The sequence below is a fragment of the Toxorhynchites rutilus genome, chromosome 3 (assembly GCF_029784135.1).
Source record: "Toxorhynchites rutilus septentrionalis strain SRP chromosome 3, ASM2978413v1, whole genome shotgun sequence".
NCBI classification, from domain to species: Eukaryota; Metazoa; Arthropoda; class Insecta; order Diptera; family Culicidae; genus Toxorhynchites; species Toxorhynchites rutilus.
The window spans coordinates 139,244,651-139,267,204 of NC_073746.1; the positions used below are offsets into that span (position 1 = coordinate 139,244,651).

Genomic DNA, 22,554 nt, shown 5'->3' on the forward strand with positions numbered 1-22,554 from the left:
TTTCCGGATTCTTCCTGAAGTCCACCACCAGTGGTTAATGCTAACTCGATAACCACCTGTTAATTGCACTTGATTGAAAAATCACAAAACCAATTGTATTTGGTCGCAATATTATATGGATACAAAACGTTAAAATAAACTCTTTCGCTTGAATGTAATTTTCAATCCCATTTCAATGAGGAACTGGCAGATTATTTTGCAGCAACGATCACTCCTTTCTGGATTCTTCTCGATAACCAGCAAGTTGCGCACGTATATATATGTGTGTGTATGTGTGTGTGTTTCTGGCGGTTGCTCCGATGTCTCAAGCGGAACCAATTTTCGATGTTCGTATTCTCTCGGTCGTCTTCTCTTCTCTTTCTGATGGATCGGCTTATCTGCGCTCTGTCTCAGTCCCAAACAAACTGAATGCGTTTCAGGTTAGGTCAGGCCAGGCAATGAATCCCTTGATCCCTCACCATCCAGCTCATCCAGCTCGTTCAACTCGTTCAGTAACGATGTTGTCTTGTCGATGTCCTCACGAAAAATGAAAGCGTTTCACCACCAGAATATCGCTTAAGTATGCTTTTTGTCCGTGATTGAATAGAAAGAAGGTGTGGTTTACGATGGCAATTTGGAAGGCAAACTAGAGGCGAAGTTAGAAACATTCAGCGACTGAGCAATAATCGATTGGGAATTATGTTTTTCGCGATGCGAAACATTTTCCGTTGCGCGCGCATCCAATATTGGAAACGAACATTTCCTACTGATGGGGAAGAATAATCTTCAGAAGCTTTTCTGCTAATTGCACTTGATTGAAAAATCACAAAACCAAATGTATTTGGTTACAGTGTCATGTGGATGGAAAACATTAGAATAAACTCTTTCGCATCAATGTATTTTTCAATTCCCAGGGGAACTGGCAGAGTATTTTTCAGCAACGATTAGTTCTTTCGAGATTTTCCTCGATACTCGAAGCGTACCAGTGGTTAATGCTATCTCGATAACCACCTGTTAATAGCACTTGATTGAAAAATATTTGGTCGCTGTGTTATATGGTTAGAAAACATTAAAATAAACTCATTCCCATGAATGTATTTTTCAAATCCCAGGGGAACTGGCAGATTATTTTTCAGCTACGATTGAATCTTTCCGGAATTTTCTCGATGCTGAATGGCATCCAAACGAAGAGTTCCGCGCGTGTATGTGTGTGTGTGGCGGCTGCTCTGATCTCTTCCCGGGGAACCGTTTGTGGCATCACTCTCCTCCTGATGGATTCCCTTCTGGCCTAAGGTGCACAAACAGGCTCTTGGTGACACCGTTCATCCACGCTTTGATGATAAACGAAGAGATAACTTCACCACAACAGCGACAACATGCTCCAATCTAGAGATGGGCAAACCGTTCATGAACTGTTCAAAAGAACTAATTCACCAAAAAGAGTGAACGAACGGTCGTTCTTTTCTACTGGGCAACAGTTCATATGAACTCTATACCCAGTTCAGAACGAACTGACCGCTGACTGAACTGTGTATACAGTTCAGTTCAGAACGAACCGTGTACGGTGAACGATGAACTGTGTATGCAGTTCAGAACCAGTTCAGAACGAACTGTGTACGATGACCGCTGGCGGAACTATATATACGGTATATACAGTTCAGAACGAACTGACCGCTGGCTGAACTGTGCATACAGTTCCGAACGAACTGTGTGGGGTGATCGATGCAGGTGTATGGCACGATTATCGCTATCTCACTCTACCTACCGTCACCGCATATCTCACTATCCCTCTGCTGTAAAAGTCCATCATCGACATCACGATATGTCAGATGGTGGTAAATTGGTAATTCGCGATGGTGTCTGGTGGCGATTTCAAATTAGGGCCATTATTTGGGTCCCAAACACGAAACCGGTTTTTAAATTTTGAAATTTGAATGAAAAATTTCACATCATTTTATTTAATTACTTGAAACACGTATTTCTGACTTTCATTCAACCATATGGCTAAAAAATTCCAACATTGTTGCTGAATTTTTTCATTATAATATAAAATTGTCTTCATAAACAATTTTTTATGAGACTTTTTCACCACCTGCAAACAAAAATGTTTTCAATTTAAGTAGAATACTAATTTCATATGGAAAAGCTAATTTTCATTCATAATTTTAATTTTGAAAACGTTCATTCCTACTGAAAATCAACTATTCTTTGACGCTCCCCTAAACTAGTAAACGAAGCTCAATGTCGTCAACGCGGATCGCTCCTTTGGAGCTAAGACCTTTGGAGAAAACAAATACTTTTGACGCTTGAGATGTTGGCATCAAAAACATGGCGGGTGCCGTACGGCTGGATCGATGTATAAGAGGAAAGAAAACGAACGAGTGATAGATGAATGGTGTTGCAAGGTGAATGGTCCTCAAATTAACGAAGGGAAACAAACGATAGCCCCATGAAACAACAAAAAAAAGATGTCTGTATTGTCGTTTTCATAATAAAACGCAGCATTTCAGGATACGATGGTTTTTAAATTGAATTGTTTGATTATTGATCAAACAAAATTATAATTTCATATTTTTAAGTTGAGAGTTGAGTTGAGTTAATATTTCAGTAAGATGATATGTAAATCGACCTCCCCAAGAAAATACATACGAAAACGAAATGTTCCAAACAGTCTTGTTAAACAGTAAATGAATATTCGGGTCGCTAAAATGAATATTTTTTCTATCATATCATATTGTGCTCCATAATTTTGAGATAGGCGTTCGCGTTTTGGTATAGCTTTACTATAGCAGCTATTGCCAAACATCGCAAGAAGAGCATACAAAGCTAGTTTGTGCTGAGAAAAGTAAATCACGGTTCGAACTAAATCAACATTTCAAAATCAATATTTGATTTGAGATATTTTTCACAAAATTCGGAGAATAATTATTTGCTAATAAATAGCATTTTATGAATGAACAGAACAGTCTTACATAACATCCCACACTTTTTTATACTTGCTTTGACATATCCCTCTACTGTGCAAAAAAGTGAGTGAACTGTTCAAAAGAACTAGTTCTCCTATTATCTTTCGAATGGAGTGTTTATCATACCAGTTCGTTCAGTTGTTTAAGAGTTATTAACGCTCAAAATCTCGGTCTCCGGCGTAACGTTTTCGTTTTCGAAACTTTGATTTTACACCCCGGTATAGAAATGAAAGACGTAGTCCTACGTCAAAAAAAAATACATTGCTCGCGTTAAAGTATATATTATTTTTCGCGTGAACAGTCCTGAGATACACGCTGAACTACATTGCTAATGCTGTTCGGCAAAAAATTAATTGATGAACATAAAAATTCGAAGTCTTCTTCGATCCCACCACAAAAAGAATGCCGTCTGTTTGTCTCATCATTCAATACATTTTTACAATATGAACAATCGTACCTTTATTGATAGTCACTGAACTCTGTATTCGGAGTGCTTGTCGTGCGACATACTCTACGTTGCACTACTTCACCGTCATGCAGTCACACTTCCTTTCATGTATATCAAAGCAGAAGAATAATAACATTCTTCGGCCGATGACTTCTATATCGTTTGTATGAAAATTGCATTTTTGTGTTGCAGTAAATCAAAAGACGGTTTCGGAGGAATTTTGGTTATATCCGTATGGATGTTAAGTGGTATTAGTTTGGATAGCGTTGCTAGCAACATTTTCATTCACCGCTTGTTGTGAACCGGAATAGGCTCTTCCCGATATTGCATCTAATAGGTTAACCGGAGTGCATCTGACATAAAGCGACCAAATTTATTTACATACCGTATTCTCAGCTAATATATACTCCCAAGTGTCGTGTGTTTGGGATTCTGTACTTTCGATAGCAACCATCTGATTTCGATCCGCTCGGTGCATATTGTGTATGAAAATTTGTATAAATTAAACGTGTAAATTTGTTCGGTACACACATTGTTTTCGCTGACATCACAACTGGTAGTGGTGGAGAACGAATCATCGAATCATCTGTTTTATAGTCCAACAGTGTTTGATAAGTCCGGCGGTACGGAAATTGTGGGAATTGCAATTGTAAGAATAGGTGAGTAAATCTTAAATTAGAAAATAGCTAACGCAAAACATTCGCTGCTTTTTGGCATTTATTGGTGTTGGTGTTTATTTTTATGTAGCATTTGTATCGCCGTGCGTGTCGCACGCTTTGCTGTCGTATATCCATGGTGGACAAGCGACATTTATACGGCGCCCAGCTGTTGCACGCTGAGACAATACTGCCAAATGGTTTCTTATTCATAGTTTTGCATTTACTTCGGCTGAATGCAATTAACCCATTAGTGCCCAGCGTATGAAATTTAATACGCAAAAATGCCCGTTTTTCAAAAACTGTTTTTGATGAAACTAAAGTGTTAATCGCATTTTAAATGATACCACATGACAATTGAAGAGTGTTTTTTGTGTTTTGCTTGCAAAGTTCGAGTTTCCCGCAAAAGCCGCAAATTAAACATAACCTACACCTGGGCAGTAATGGGTTAACCGGGATGCCGAAACACGTGAGGTGTCTTGGTATCCAAAATTTGGATTCCAAATGGTCTCTAACTTCTAACGTTACATTCCTACACCGTCTACACCCGTAACATGTATTTACGCCATTTTTAAATATTTATTGAGAACCCTGTACAATTTGTTGGAAACGAATGTTTGTTTACAAAAAATCAACCAATCAGCTGATCTGAGTTTGAAAGATAACTCCGGTCCGGATTTTTTTATGACGGCATTGAGCTTCGTTTTAAGTGCGGTACACATACAACGCCACCGTCACCGTTCCGTCAACTATTCTCTTGGACTTATTTTGCCGACGTCGAAGTTACCGTAGATGGTGTATGTGAGTGCGATCATACGATTTCTATGGAAAAAATATTTGATGTTTTATTTACGTTGACTTTACGGTGACGGAACGTTGCACGTGTAGCGCCTAGAGATGTCGATTAATCGTTCGATTCATTCAAATAATCGAATATCTGCAATTTTAATCGAGTTATTTTGTATCGAATAATGGAAATCAAACTATGAATACATCGAATAATTATCACAGTAATCGCAAATTATGAAAAAGGAACCTTTTTTTTCGAATAGTACAGTGCAAAATTTGTTTAGCCGTTATGGTGTTTTGAATAATACACGAATATGTTAAATAATTTACGGTTGAAGCAAAACAAAAATAATCCCCTGGTGGTAGAGGAGACGGGGAAGAGTAATTCAGCGTCTGCAGGAGTAGAAGGCGGCATTGAAGGAGCTGGTCTAAGTTTCCGTACTAAAGTGGTAGTATTCAACTTCAGAGTGCCATAGAAAATCTACCATATTTGTGGTCAAAAATCATGAAATCTCGCGTAACTTTTGAAAAGGTCCAATGTAACATTTTCGCCAACTCGAGAAAAACGAAGTTGAAGACCCGAACATTATTTTGCGAATTGTCTTAAAAGCTATCGATCTTTATCACTGTTTTCACCACTAGCTGTCAAGAATAACTCCGTAAAACCAATCGTAACTGTCGATCCGTGATTCGAGATTATGGTTGAAGCCTCGGAGCGAAAAATGTTACATTGGACGTTTTGACTGCCCGCGATTGCACTTTGGACTAATTACGTTGCACTATAGGAATTTGAAACTAACTAATAAACAACAATCCAAATATCAGCATTTCGTTCTAAAGACTGATTATTATTGTTATCGCTCGTTGAATTGCGCTGAAATCGATAACAACACCTGTAAGAAACAAATTCCAAAACGACCGAAGTACGACTGCGAGTTGTTTTGACTGCTTTGTTACTTCGGATGTTTCGGCCGTCGGAGGAAAGTGGCGTCCGAAGTAACAGCCGAGTGCTTAAAATCCGAATCTGTACATTGGATATTTTTTGTATCGGCAAAAAGATGAAGTAGATAGATACGTGAACGATTGTTTTTGTAATACATTCAATGATTAAAAACTTATAGCGTGCGTCCATTAACTCGATTTGTTTACATTTGTTACATAGGACCTTTTCAAAAGTTACGCGAGAAATGGCAAATTTATCAATATACTGAAATACCATTTCATTCAAAAATCATTATTCTGCACTATGTTTATTTTAGAGTTATATTTAATGTAACTTAAAATTATGACATCATAATCTTTTCTTATTATCAATGCCTGTTCATTATTATTACAAAAAAAAACATTCCTCGCGTAACTTTTGAAAAGGTCCTATGTAACATTCACATCAACTCGAGAAAAACGAAGTTGAAAATCGGAATATTGTTTCGCGGATTGTTCCAAAAGGAAATGATCTTTATCGCTACTTTTACCACTAGCAGTCAATAATAACTCTGAAAAACCAATCGTGACTGTTGTTATGTGATTTTAGTTTGAAATTGAAGTCTCCGAGTGAAAAATGTTACATTGGACGTTTTGACTGACAGCTTTGTACATTGGACAAATTATGTTGCACGATGAGAGTTTGAAAATAACTACTGAACAACGATCCATATGCTTGCACTTCGTGCTAAAGGCATATCATTGTCGTTATTACTCGTTGAATGGCACTAAAAACAATATCAACACCCGAAAATAACAAAAACTCAAAATGACCGAAGTGCGACTTTGTGTTGTTTTGATTGATTTGTTACTTTGGACGTATCGAGTGTCAGAGGAAAGTGGCGTCCGAAGTAACAGCTGAGTGCTTAATATTCGAATCAGTATATTGGACATTTTTTGTATCGGTGATAAAATGTAAAAAGGATAGATACTTGAACGCTAGATTTAATCGAAAACTGAAAGACAATTATTCGAATGAATCGAATATTCAAAAATGGCCCACGATTAATCGATAATCGAATAAACGAAAAATTTAGGCATCTCTAGTAGCGCCTTTTACGAATTAGTGAAGCGCCGAATATAACAATGGATTTATGAAATAAAATTATAAATGTAAATTAACATCTCTGTAAATTAACAAATTAGTATTCAATGTGAATGAAAACAACATACCTTTTCTTTAGGCGATGAAATATTTGTTGACGTAGGACTACGTCTTTCATTTCTATACCGGGGTGTAAACTCAAAGTTTCGAAAACGGAAGCATCACGCCGCAGAACGAAATTTTTAGCGTTAGTAGCTCATAAACAACTGAACGAAATGGTATGATAAACACTTCATTCGAAAGATAAAATGTCTACGCGTTCTATACTTGTTACATTTTGATCCAAAAACTTGTTTCAATAGCCTTAAAATTGCTTTCAAAACGGGCTATTAAAATCACCAATCGGTATATAAGCGAGCGCCGCTCGGAAATCCATTCAGTTATAACTGAACAGCGATTGGAGCATGTCACTGAAAAGGCGACCAAGAAAGTAACAGCTTCGAAAATTGGTTCCGCTTGAAGCTTCGGAGCAACCGCCACATACACACACATACGCGCGCAACTCGTTTCGTTTGGTGGTTATCGAACATCGAGAAGAATTCGGAAAGATGTCATCGCTGCTGCAAAATAATCTGCAGATTTCCCTTGGAATTGAAAATTACATTCAAGCGAGTTTATTTTAATGTTCTCTATTCATATACTAATACGACCAATTACATTTTGTTTTGTGATTTTACAATCAAGTGCAATTAGCAGGAAAGCTTCTGTAGATTATTCTTCCCCATCAGTAGAATATTTTCGTATCCAATATTGAATGCATAAAATTCAAAAACGAGTGCCTTTCTCAAGGCAATGAGGGTGGAGGTGTAGTGCTGGAAGAGTAAAGTTTTCCAAGAGTCTTTTTCAAGGCTAGAGACGAATGGACTGAAAAAGTGTTTCTATAATTCATTACCTGACCTGAAACGTATTCAGTATGTTTCGAACTGTGAGGGAGCACAGAAAAGCCGATCCATCAGGAGAAGAGAAGGCGACCAAGAGAGTGCCAGCATTGAAAATTGGTTCCCCTTGAGGCATCGGAGCAACCGACGCACATACATACATACACACGTGCCACTTATTTCGTTTGGTGGTTATCGAGCAATCGAGAAGAATTCGGAAAGATGTCATCGTTGCTGCAAAATAATCTGCCAGTTCCCCTTGGAATTGAAAATTACACGACATCAAAACAACATGAAGTTGTACTTCGGTCGTTTTGCGTTTCCGTTTCTTTCGGGCGTTATTATTGTTATTAGTACAATTCAACGAGTAAAAACAATAATGATCTGCCTTTAGCACGAAGTGCGGATATTTGGATTGTTTTTCAGTAGTTATTTTTAAATGCTTGTCGTGCAACATTATTTGTCCAAGTACAAACATACAAATTCGCTATAATGTTTGTCGTTATATTATTATGTTACTAGCTGACCCGGCAAACTTCGTCCCGCTTAAAGCGGATTTTTTGTTATCAATACCTTCAAACATTCACGTTTTCTTACTAAGCAATCGTTCATGGATCTAATCGCAGAACTGTTCGTTGATTAATATTTTAATTGATACTATACAATTTCCTTTTAGTATAAATTTCCTAGTACTTCTACCAAAACTCGTCATTATAATAGCAAATTATTTTCAGACAAAATTTACCTTCAAGATTTTCCAATCACTTGCATATAACGGGCCTTATTCCCGAATACACTACACGTGAAAACAATGTGTAGTGAGTACAACCTTATTCCGGATTACACGCCACTGTAAACATTTGGTAGAATTCATTATCAATACACCGAGTTCATCCACCGATGTTATTCTAGTTTACACTTCGCGATCTCTTTTGTGTAAACAGCGATTCCTCGTGCTCATCATAATCGCCGATCATACACTCTCCCGAAAAGTTGGTATATATGACGAGCTTTTTGTTAAATATTACCAATATTTAGTAAATTTTTGCAATACGAATTCTTCCTACATATTACGCGATAACAATGGTAAACAAATGTAAAATCGGCCAATATAACCAAGTATAAGCAGTCGATTCAACATTGGTTAAACATATACCCAAAACGTGTTGGGCCTGATTCTCGAATACATTTCACGGTGGAAACGAAATAAACGGTACGCCATTGAACTACGTTTCACGAGTTAGTGAAGTGTCGAAGATAATAATGAGTTTTCAGGCAGAATGAGCACTTTTCAAATAAAAAAACAGAAAGTGGGTTATATCTATGGTATAACCGCAATGGTTACGTAGGACTATCGTTGATTCAGTGATCCTTTGTTGGAAGTTGAATCTGAATCCATTCTGAATGAATGGATAAATGAATATTTGGGGGATTTCGAAAACGAGAGCATTACGTTGGAGGTACAAGGTTTTATGCATCCAATATTGTATACGAAAATATCCTACTGATGCGGAAGAATAATCTTCAGAAGCTATCCTGTTAATTGCAATTGATTGAAAAATCACAAAACCAAATGTATTATATTTGGTCACAGTGTTACATGGATAGAAAACATTCAAATAAACTCTTTCACATGAATGTATTTTTAAATTCCCAGAGGAACTGGCAGATTATTTTCCGGATCTTTCTCGATGCTGAATGGCATCCAAACGGAAAGAATTCCGCGCGTGTATGTGTGTGTGTGTGTGTGTGTGTGCAGCGGCTGCTTCGAGATCATCCCGGGGAACCGTTTGTGGCATCACTCTCCTCCTGATGGATTCACGTCTGGCCTAAGGTGCACAAACAGGCTCTTGGTGACACCGTTCATCCGCGCTTTCATGATAAACGAAGAGTTTCACCACAACAGCGACAACATGCTCCAATCGCTGTTCAATTAGAACTGAGTGGATATCCGAGCGGTGCTCGCTTATATACCGATTGGTGATTTCAATAGCCTGTTTTGAAAGCAATTTTAAGACTATTGAAACAAGTTTTTGGATCAAAAAGTAACAAGTATAGAACGCGTAGACATTTTATCTTTTGAATGAAGTGTTTATCATACCATTTCGTTCAGTTGTTTAGGAGCTATTAACGCTCAAAATCTCGGTCTCCGGCGTAACGCTTTCGTTTTCGAAACTTTGATTTTACACCCCGGTATAGAAATGAAAGACGTAGTCCTACGTCAAAAATCATTAACGAAAATTAACTTCTTCGTATCAAACTGGTATTCAATGTGAGTGGAAAACTTTGTTTTTTTTATGTGATATAATAACCTCATACAAAAACTTCATCTGAAGATAATTTGATTTTATAATGATGAGTTTTAGTGGGAAACTAATTTCGTATCCAGATGTCGACACCGTACCGTTGTCATCGCTGATATATTTCATTCCGTTTCCACCGTGAAGTGTATTCGAGAATCAAGCCCGTTATGTTAACCCAACCTTTATGCATATATTGTTATGAATTTATTGAGCTTTTGTATGCATCTTTATTCAATAAATGAACTATCTAATCTATTTAAATTATTTATTGAACTATCTGAACTATCGACAGCTGATCCTGCATCAATTGGGTCTGATCCATGGCTACAAATTAGGAAAAAATACACAATTATTACTACAAATAGCTACGACAGACTACTCAATTCTCCCAGGACCAGCGTGTAATTAGTTCTCAGCCAAACACATTCTGGAGATATCACGAAGCTGACGACACCCAGGCGGCATTAAGTGAGGCTAGCTCAACGCCCCGTTGCAACATTGACTTAACGCGCAGAGTCAGTGGATACAGAACCTGCGTCGTGACGAATCCGGAAAACATCCAATTGATTGAACCACCGATCACAATCGTCTGCAAAACGTTTATGAAGTTGTCCTTGACCAAATCCAACAGGATAAAGGTAGAACTAAGACTCGACAGGGCTCGTTTTGTGTATCGAAGTACCCAGATTCCTTATTATTGAAGTAATGTCTTCGCATTCTCCCGCAGCAGACGAGCACAAATAATTGCTATCCAATATATATCAATATTAATTAAAGAAGATAAATTGAATTGATTTTCACGAACATTACTTACCTGTCTCGAATCTGAGTTAATACGACCTTCTTTTGTGAAGAAATCACTATCGGAAAGTAGTGCCGTGCAACTCAATTAACAACTCGGTAGTTAGGCTAATAAAGTTATATTTTCATTTTCGTCGCGGTTGCCTGTAATGATAATCGTAAAAGTTACTAAACCGCGAAGTAAAATGAATTAATCGTTGGTAGGGATGTGTATTGCATCTGACACTCATTTTACAAACGATTGGTAATATTTACAGAAAATATGTACATTCTACTGTTTGCATTACAAAGGATTCGGAAGCTTTTTTTTAGTAATCCATTTTCTGGGTGTATCAACACAACTCGAGGATAAACAAAACAAAATACAACTGACGTTTCTCTTACGGTGGGTATAGACTAGTGATATATTCATGTGAAGAAATATGATGAGATTTATAGAAATCGCATCAACCGTTTACACTAGCGCGAACTTCTATACTGAATATATTCATATTTTCGGTGAATGTATTCAACTGAAGTAGAACTGCATCCAACTTTAGTGATGGTGAGAACCAGTGAGAAATTCACCAGCTTTTACATATGCCTGAATTTATTCTATTCATAGTGATTATATATCTCTGAGCAAGTGTATAATATATGTTCTCACACGTTTATATATATTTTCGTGTGAATAAATCCATCTATAGCTATAGATCTCCCTAATGTAAACGCGCCAGTGTTTGCCAAATGATCCACTCATTGAAAAAATCGCTTTCGTTCGTTCAAATATGATCTTTCAGGGAACATTTCCCCCAGCGATATTCTTTTGTTGTTATGTGTTGCAAATCACGACACAAAAGAGAACGGGACAACTCTGCATCGGCTCGCACTTTATTGCACACCAGCATGCAAGCAAAGCTATCATATACGCTTTTGGTCAGAAAGCTTATTTTCTTCTTTGCCTCTAACATATGCATATCGACCTCTCCATGCATCATTAAACAGCAGGATCGTACGGACCACGCAAAGCGAAAGATTCATATTCAGCTAATGTAGCAGATCCTGATTTTTAAGTCTCAGAGAGTGCAAACTATATGATTATTTAGCTGGATAGAGGCTAAGGGAGGGTAGTCAGATTATATTTTCCATTTTTAACGCCGCTATCCCTTGAAATATGTATATTCATACAGACCGTATAGTTTTACTAGCAACACCGCTCCAGTGAGAAGCAAAAACTCTCGCTTTTTATCTCTTTTCCCATTCGCTGCTCTCCGCAAATGGTGAGTAAATGATGACGTAATTTTTCTTGTATCATTTATTGCTTTGCACTTTTCTGTGCAGTGGGTTTCGCTATAGTAAAATGGGACGATATATGTGGTTCAAACTTGTATGCAGGCTTGGAAAATGGTATGCGATGTTTGATACAGATCGGATATGCAATCAACAGTCTTCGTTCCTCTCTTAGTTTAATCACTAAATATTACACAAGTGATCACTGACATTCATACAAGTATCTGAATGATCCTCTCATATTTGGTTATATGTTCGTGAGAGTTTACTTGCATGACACATTGTGTATCATTCGATTTTGATCGAAATCCAAACACTGAAACGCGCCATTGGAAACGACATTGGAAATGAACACAGGGTCATTTTGGTATCCACTCCATTTTCTACACGAAGTTCATTCTTACACTTCACGAAACGGGAATGAGTACAAAAAAGTGAAGTGAGATGTAAGCGTAGTGGGAACGTAAGTGTACGTGCATACGGGAATAAGGCCCAACATGTTTCTCCATAACATGGAATACATGTAGACAGCTCAAATCAGACGATTCCTTCCGTGAGTTTTGCGCTTACCAACACATTTGGCGATAAGTTTTTATTTATATAGTTATATAATATAGTTTTTTTTCTTTTTCCACTTTCGAACAAAGATCAATCTCGTTAGCGCAAACGTTAAATGGACTAATAACGCTTGTCACGATGTAATTGTAGAACATATGGGAATTCAAATTTTACGGATTTTTCCAATTTCCTTAGAAAGAAGGGATGAGCATCGTACCACAATTTCTTGCCCCTTAAAACCTGCACATGCCAAATTTGGTTCCGTTTGCTTGATCAGTTCCCTTAGAGGGAGGACGAGTGTCGAAAAACCATAAAAACATTTCTTGCACCTTAAACCCCGACATGCCAAATTTAGATCCATTTGATTGATTAGTTCTTTATTTATGCAAAAACTTGTGTTTCTTTTGTATTTTACTATTATGCAATACAATCATCATGTGACTAACATTGTTCAATATGAAAAAACCGCAGTTTTCAAAGTGTTTTACTCCATACTGTTTACCATAAAAAGTTCATATACGGTTCTAGAACTTTGATCTGCCCTGAGCCTGCTCAAAATTAAATGACCAACCGACTTGCATTCATAAATAAATTGGAATAATTAAAATGTGACACCAACAATTATTTATTTTTTGCTCATTGCAGGCAAGTGCAAGCGTGGACTCGAAAGTTGACGACCGAAGAATGAAATCGTACGGCTCATACAAACATCCAGCCCAACAGGTAGCCGCTGTGTCCGAATGGGAGGATAATATCGCCTTCGACTCAGATGATCCAGATTTTTCTGGAGAATCTGGAGTGAACATCGTTGTTCCCGCTTTTCCGGTTCTTAACCGGTCTGCAACGAGTTTCACTATAGGAGTAACGCACTCGTCTTCCAGTTTAGCCGGTTTCAAGAAAGGTAAGCCCATATCAGATGGTGGCATTGTATCATCGAAGCTCTTATGCTTCAATAATGGATATGTGATTTGTCAATATAGAGGCAGGCACACCGAAACGTGAGCCAAATTCATTGACTTTAAGACCTAGCAGCATATTTAATCGAATACTGTTCGCCGCTCACGTTTTTAGAGTAACAGAAATATAAATCGCCACGACACCGAATAATGATAGTTTTTTTTTCCAAAACAGGAATCAGTATGCGCTACAAGATTGCGATTATTCTGTTTGCATTCGTCGTATTTACGTCAGGAGGCTTGTCGCGTTTTGGCAAATAACAGAAATTTGCCTAAATGCTAACATTGAGTCAAGTAAACAAACAACCCCTACTATGACGCACGCACCAAAAAAGAAGTGGGAAAACAGCAACGATTATCATATCAGTCTTTTGTTATTGATGAATGGTACGCATGCACTTTCCAGAAGATTCGTTTGTTTATTGGTTTGTCCAATTATTACTCCCAGGTAAATGGGGTGATCTTACTTCCCGAGCATTGGGAGAAGCCAAATTCAGAGTGATAACCACCAGGGTTGCTATGATAAAATCTGTGTTTCTGGTTCCAAAAAATAACTTTTAATTTTTTGTTTTTTTTTCTTAGAAAATCTGTATCGAAATCTGTATTAACCCTCTGCGGTTCTTTATCTGCCATCAGCCACCACAGTAAAGAAATATAGTAATATTATAAATTATGCAACAATGTTTCAGTTAACACTTTTTCTAAACGAATTTTATGTCTTGTGAATTTATTCACGAATTAAAACGGTGTTACTATGAATAATAGAAAACGGTACTCAATGTTAACAAAAATTGTCATCCATGCTTCAGGATGTGATCGAACCCCACAACATGCAACAGTAAGGTTACCCTGCTGGAATTTGAAAGCATACTTCCATGAAATATACGTTTATCTAAATAAATGCAATGTATATCTATATTCCAAAATTCCGTATACTCTTCCATATCCGCACTAGCACAAAAAATTCTCGTATGCTGCTCTCCTTTCTCGTAGCACACCTCGATACAGAGGGCTTCCTCTCCTCGTATCGAGTTGTGTGTATTTCTGAGAAATCAGCACTAGGAATGAATGATATCCGCTCGTTTTGTTAAGCTAGCTCACTCGCATCTGTGTTTTCATTCTATTCTATTTTTGGTTTCGGATGCGATCTGGCGTAGTGGTAACATCCATACTTCTCACTTCCTCACATCCAAGATCACGAGTTCAATTCTCACTTCCGACATTCTTCCAAAATGGATGGTAAAACTGACGAACCAGCCAAAAATGTTGAAAGTCACTGTAATACAGAAATAAAAAAAATATATATATTTTTTTGGTTTCCGCCTCTAGCCTTTGTGGAAAGAAACTCTATTCCATACTCCTCCTTCACCCGACAAGAAAACCCCTCCTCCCCCGCTCGACGCTCTGGGGCAACCATGTTGCTTCGATGACCTCCGAACAAGAAGTGGTGTGGCTTCAAATCTTCTTCTTCTTTGTTTTAAAGAGGCTTTAAACTTTCCAGTTCATTCGCCTCTAGGCTTCAAATCGCGGATGGCTTATTTAAAACAAATATATTGAAAACGGGCAGAAACGAATGTATCAGTTGCTCGTTATTTTCAGCTCTGTTCGGGAACAGAGAACAAATGTATGGGAAAATGAGAATGCTTCCAGTTTTCATTAAATTAAACTGTGTTGGCATTAGTAGATTTTACTGTATAGTATATCAAACGAATCTTAGAGAATTTCCGATTCCATTGGTGTGCAAATATCAGAATTTGTTAGCTGTGAAAAAAGTTATTAACGTTAACTTTATTTCATAAAAACGTGACCTGTTTTCTGATTTGGCACCCTTCCTGAAAGACGTAGTTCTACGTCAAAAATAGAACTGGGTTATATATATGATATAACCGCAAGGTAGACGTAGGACTACCGCTGGCTCTGTAATCATTCGTATTAAATTGCATCTGAATGAATTCTCAATGAATGAATAGTTATTTCTAATTTTTTTCTTGTTAGTGTGAGTGGATGAGTATGAGTATGTAATCGTTATTAACATGAAATCCTTGACCAATTTTGTTTTTGACATTTATCGTTCGATCGATCCATGGTGTATTTATTTACCTTGTATCGATCTTTCCTTATTTACACAATCAATTCAGTTTTTTTCCTCTTCTCTTAGCAGCGTGCTACACTGTCTTTGAAGATATAAATATCAGATGTTCTAGGTCCTCCAAAACATTCTGAAGTTCAGACCAATAGATCTACCATTTTAACGACGACTGGTTCGTAGAATCCACGTGCTATGCTGGCTTCCAGTTCATATGAACATCAACAAAATTTTGCAATGCAGAACTTGTCAATAGATTAACCCTAATCAAAGTTATTGATGTTTTTGCACCCAAAAACTCATGATCAAATTTAGTTTACTGAAATACATAAAATACTCCCGGCCCCGTCATGTTGACGCCATATGAGCCTTAATAAAAATATATATTTTGGATAAAAAAAAATACATAAAATAACACATTTTCAAAATTTTCACATTATATAGTGTCAAATATGCCTTTTGAAATGCCGCCAATGAACATGTTTTATGTTTGCTGCTGATAGATCCACAAACAAATGAAAATTGTAAATCATTATTGAAATAGTAGGTACATGTATGAATCAAGCTGAGCTTATTCACCTAGAGTAGTAATTAAAATTCACTCATACGTGCGAAAAAGTAGTAAGAAACACATAACGCTTCACATATTGAGGACTATACAAAGGGGACAGCTTTTGCTAAATATATATTTCAAATATATTGTTTTATTTTCTTCTCCTTCGTGAATACCTACCTATCTACCTGAAAAATGGATTAGTTTACTGTTTACTCTTTATGAACATGTTGGGGGTTCTGAAAAGAACCTTTGGTGTTGTGTTTTTGCGTTTTTTTTTACAAACTTGATTCTTGATTTTTTTCTGAAGGCTTTGTACTTATTAAATGTTCAACGCTGGGCATCTTTCAGCGTATGCACATATCGTACAATCAAAATGATGGCTGTGATAGGGAATGCATAGGTGGTCATCAGCTAATTCACTATCATATATTTCACTATTGAGCATATTATCGTACCTTAAACTGTGGTTTCGGAGACGAATGAATTGTAAGATTTGTAGTCTCCGCAAACAAAATAAATAAAAATGAAACAGAACTGAGGTTTTGGAGACGAACTCTACGATCTGTCGAGAAATAAACGAGCTATAAGCGTTCTGAAAAACCAACAGTAAATACAGGGACGGATGACCTTCGGATTAAAGTCCTTTAAAATAAGAACAGAGCAGCAGGAAATACATAGCTCATCATGTTGCTCCTTAGTTATTTTTCTATACAATGCAGATGTAACGTCCGTCAATGTTCAACATCAGTTATCAACCAAAGAAAGCAGTTCTTGCTACCGAGAAATTTCGTTAATGCCATCCTGCATACAATGTGTTGTAATTTGAAGCCACTTTTAATTCGGAAACCATGTATGGGTTTGTGAAAACTGAATGATCAATTTAAAAGACCTCAGCCACCAATAAGCTCAAGAACAAGCATAAACAAAATAAATCGGTTTATATTTTATGTCATATTATGTCACTTTAGAATGCATTGTGAAATGTATTGTGAAAAACTTTTAATAACTCTTCTTTGAAAGGTTTAATGGCCCTGAAAAGCGCCGTGTTTTACGGTGGCTGGTTTTGTCTGTATAAACAAACTTTTTCCTTCATCTACCTGCTGCCGTTTTGCAATTGCGTTTGCCACTCGCTGAAACTAGTTGTTGCGACCGAACCGAATGTGCTCTGTTCTGTAGGTGGGTTTTCTTATTGTCGTGAGCAGCTTTGCAAGCCAACTCGAGCACTCCGGCGGCCGAAATTCTATAACCGCTATTAGGTATACTGGTGCTCCGGCACCAATCCGTTGATGCGATGTGATGTGAAACGATGCCATACAACCACACTGATTTACGGTTTGAAAGAGAATGATATATTTTTCAGCGGGTCCGCGCGTTTTGTACTTTGGCGGTACACGCTCACAGAATAGAGATAAATCAGCAGACTCATCCAAAGGGGCGAGTCCAACGAGACGAACGAATGAGCGTTAAAAGGCAGCGATGGTAAAAAATACGTTGGAGGCGAATGAACTGCAAAGTTTAAAGCTTCTTAAAAACAAGAAAGAAAGAAAGAAAAAATACATTCATTATGATTTGTTCGCTCGTTGGATTCACATGCAGTTGTTTCTAATAAACACGAAGGTACCGAAGACTAGTGGAATAATGGAAAAGCCGCCAAAAAGTTCGGCACGGCGCAGAAGAATATCTCGGAAACCGACAGGAGGGAGGAGAAGGAATCATATGCTATCTATATCATAAGGTGCTGAATCAGGATCATTCCGACACCGGTTTCTCATCGAAGGCGATAAGCGTCATGAGCTTCGTCAATGCATCTTTGAGCGTATCGTAGCGGAAGCCCCGGGTCTGACGCACTACAATAAGCGGTCAACCATTACGGCGTGGGAAATTCAGATCGCAATCAGTCTGTTGCTGCCCGGTGAACTTGCATGCGGTTTCCGAAGGTACCAAAGCGGTGAAGAAGTATACCAGCTCCAAATAAAGAGCGTTTTCCGACTGCTGATTCGGAAGCAAACACTAAAAAGGGTCCTTTTCAGGACCACAAAATCATCTTTCATCTAAAGAGTATATTGTTTTGTTATCACTCGATATACCCATCTTGTTCGGCTAAACCTTCCTGTTTAGCGATTGCGTTTGCCACTCGCCACAGGATTCACAGTTGGAAAATTTCTTCCCATCCAGCTTGGGACATGTTGGGTCATAACTTGGACCCCGAACTCCATGTTTACAAAAATGTCCAACTAAATATGTCGCATTACAGGTCCGTCCAATTAGATAAATGTCGAACTAAATGTAAATTAATGTACTTTCAAGCTGGAAGCAATTTAAGAATTGGTGAAAATTGAATAATCGAGAAAGTCTCCAACCATCAATAAGCTCAGCACAACTGCCAAATTCTCAAACTCATCATATTGTGGCAAACAAATTATGAAAAAATCAATTTGTGTCTAATTATTATTTTGGATAATATTTTAGAATGCATTGAACTGTATTTCGTAAACTCTTTTTTGAAAGGTTTAATGGCCCTGATAAGCGCCGTGTTTTATGGAATGGTTCCAATTTAGAAAACTTAGTACTCGTGGTTTTGAAAAAAAAACATTTCGAACGCCCTCGATGCCGCCTTGTTCTGGATTTGCCACCAAAGCAGTTTGTATAAAGAATAAACTTTTTTCTTCCGCTACTTGCTGTCGTTTTGCGATTGCGTTTGCCACTCGCCACTCGCTGCAACTGCCTGTTGTTGTCTTGATGTCCACCGTTGCGGAGCAATTGGCGGATACACATACGGGAAACTGGAGACCAACACTGTTCGAGCGGGATTTTGCCTTTCCCTTCACTTTTCCTCCTTTGCCATGTCCAGACATGGCTGCTTGTGTTGGTTTGTTGATGTGATGTGATGCGAAACGATGTGGTGTACGGTTTGGATGAGAATGATCATTACGGCAGCGTAGCGGGGATTTTTAAGCTGACTGGCTGGCTCGAGAATTACGCATGTGTGAGACTGCGACCAATGTTTCGTTCATATTTTTTCTTTTTCCTTTCCAATCGTGCTTCATTGTATTTCGCTGCTGCTCTGGTTGCCCGTTTTGGTTGGTAAGGTTTGAGGAGCACAAAATGGACCAATCAAAAATGGGCACATAGTGCATTTGGACAAGGCTTGTTATTTCACAATTATTCAATTATTTATCTCAAGAAAAATGAAATGTTATTCGTTATGATAGATTCGTAGATATATTTCCTATCAATTGATGCAAAAACCTTTGCGATCTATTGAGAAATGCTCGAGTTTTAAGCGTTCTAAATCTTGCATTTTTTCCTACTTGTTCAGGGCCTAGATTTTCATTTCACACCCTATATCTTCCGGTTAGACGTAGTCCTACGTCAAAATATAAATAGCTTTGAGTAGGATTAATATATTGAGAAGTTACGCGTCGCAAAATGTTAGTAAGCTCCAAAAGTTGTTCAAAGGCAGGTTGCCTGCAGAATTTGAATCATAAAATTTAGAGCAAAAACCGGATTTTTTTCACGCTAAATCGGTTGTAATGAAATATAGAAAAAAAATTGTTTGTTGGCGGATGTAAAACCCCGTACATTAATATTTGATAGCAATGTATTTAACTGCCTCAAAGCTGCGTAAAAGTTTTAATCAGGTTTTATGACAATTTCAGGTATTCTTACAATTTAGTGCATTCAGTTCATTTTTGGGGTTAGAAACCACACAACGTAAATAATTAATTGTCGTCACGGAAGTGGAATCTAGAATAATAAATTAATGGTTAATAATGCACACTACACTAGGCATTTTAAAACAAATTTGTACGGTAGTAACAAAATTTTTAGGTAGTAATAATTGATTTAATTAATTAACTCCGCTCTACTTAACGCCAATGTGGTCGATCGTACGATTCAGCCGGATCTGGTCGATTGACAGATCGATCGAGCCTGCGTCACGATCATTCTCTCTGTCAGCTGGTGACGTTTCCGTTGAAGCGTCGCTTCCAGATACCGGGTGACCTGATCCACCGTCTCTGTAGCAGATCGGTAGACTTGCGGCAACATTGTTCTTAACATGATTGGAGCTACAACATTATCGAACAATGTTTACCTTTATCTGGTCGGTGTTAAGTCAGAGCGGACCAAGTCGCAAAATTTTAAAAAATCGAGTTATTGATAGCATTAGGTTAAACATGTTGTAAGGTTCATTCCACATTTATCAGATTTGAAAAATCACGCGTACAGCAGGAATAACTTATCGAAATTGTTTTGAACGCTCAATGAAAACCCCTTATATCACCAAACTCCGAACTCGTTTTTCTCGAAATCATAAAAATGTCACATGGTCCGGTCTGACTTAACACCGACCATCTATAAAGATAAGAAAGCTAGTTTTTTTTTATCTCACGTAAAATTTTGATCACCCTTTTTTTGACAACAACATGAAAATGAAAATGAGCACTCTTCATATGCAACAACTATCGAGCTCTAGATGCAAATTTTCATGTTGCAATTTTGGCCGAAAATCGACCTTTTTTGACTTAGCCTGAGAGGCAATGAAGGTATGGAAAAAAATATCGAATTTAAAGAACCGACCATGCACATTTTGTTTATTGGTTCAAAAAAATGACCTGTGCAAAATTTCAGCTCAATCGGTCATGATTTAGGGGTGCCTCAAAGCACTCAAAGTTTTCATTTTTTGGCCACTGTCCCTAAAAGTCGATTTTCGGCCAAATTATTTTTTCGATAATAATTTTTTTCCATACCTCCATTGCCCCTCAGGCTAAGTCTCAAAAGGTCGATTTTCGGCCAACAATTTTTTTTCGAGATGACACCAGATCTCGAAAAAAAATTCAATTTTCCAAATTTCCTTTACCTCCCCCCTTGGAACATTTTCGAGAATCAAAAAATCAAAACTTTGAGCGCTTTGAGGCAACCCTAAATCATGTCCGATTGAGCTGAAACTTTGCATAGATCATTTGACTATTTTCGCTGCCACCCTAGTGTATATATACGCCTTTCGTAGTGAAAATGTTCACGAATGAGCGCTGAAAGGAATCACATAAAGGGTGTGTCACATCAAATTGCATCACGGAAAAACGCTGTAGAAATTTAATTTTTAGGAATTATATCTTCAGCTTTCGCTTATAATCAGATAAGAGTGTATAGATCACGTTGGCCATGCTTCACTGTCAGTTTTTCGTAAATTTGGAAAAATGTCGTCGAACGAAAAAAAGCGTCGTGAATTAATCCTGCGCACTCATTTCGAGAATCCGGAGTTGTCACATCGGGACATCGGTAAGATGCTGGGAATCGTCCAATCCACGGTTAGCAGAGTACTAAAACGATACTTCCAGAACCTAACCATCGACCGGAAGGTGAAGAGCGGCAAAAATGGATGCTCCGTCAGTGAAAAAGATCACAAGCGCGTAGTTAAGCAGTTTAGACGTGATCCGAGAAGTTCGGTCCGGGATGTCGCCAATAAGCTGAATTTGTCAAGTTCATTCGTCCAGCGGACCAAGCAGCGGGAGGGCCTGCGTACATACAAGGTTCAGAAGGCTCCTAACCGCGACGAAAGGCAAAACATGGTGGGGAAGACGCGAGCCCGGAAGCTGTACACCGAAATGCTGACGAAGCCGCATTGCCTGGTAATGGACGACGAAACCTATGTCAAAGCGGACTTTCGTCAGCTGCCGGGCCTGTTCTTCTTCTCCGCAGAGGACAAATTCAGCGTTCCGGAGGAGATTCGCAAGCAGAAACTATCCAAGTTTGCCAAAAAGTACATGGTGTGGCAAGCGATCTGCTCATGCGGAAAGCGGAGCGCCCCCTTCGTGATGACCGGCACGGTAAACGGGCAGGTTTACCTTAAGGAGTGCCTACAGAAGCGCTTACTACCACTATTGAAGCAGCACGAGGTCCCGACCATCTTCTGGCCGGATCTCGCTTCGTGCGACTATTCAAAGGACGTGTTGGAGTGGTACGAAGCCAACGGGGTCACCTTCGTGCCAAAGGAAATGAACCCGCCCAACGCGCCGGAGCTTCGCCCAATAGAGAAATATTGGGCGATTATGAAGCAAGCCCTCCGGAAGAACCCAAAAGTTGTAAAATCGGAGGCGGACTTCAAGAGAAAATGGATTTCTGTTCAAAAAAAACTACAACCTGACGTTGTACAGAACCTTATGGACGGGGTAAAGAGGAAGGTGCGAGCATACGGGCTTGGGCTCGAAGTATGAATAAA

The 22,554-nt window shown here is 38.2% G+C and overlaps 1 protein-coding gene across 1 annotated transcript in view; it reads left to right on the forward strand.

Moving 5' to 3' along the window:
- The first annotated feature begins 3,565 nt into the window (after nt 1-3,565).
- Nucleotides 3,566-22,554, forward strand: part of LOC129776125 (protein pinocchio) — a 120,796-nt gene continuing 101,807 nt past the window's right edge. Inside the window, exons 1-2 of the mRNA XM_055781555.1 lie at nt 3,566-4,052; nt 13,379-13,634. Of these exons, the coding sequence (XP_055637530.1) occupies nt 13,418-13,634 (217 nt within the window). The 5' untranslated portion in view covers nt 3,566-4,052; nt 13,379-13,417. The remainder of the gene's footprint in view (nt 4,053-13,378; nt 13,635-22,554) is intronic.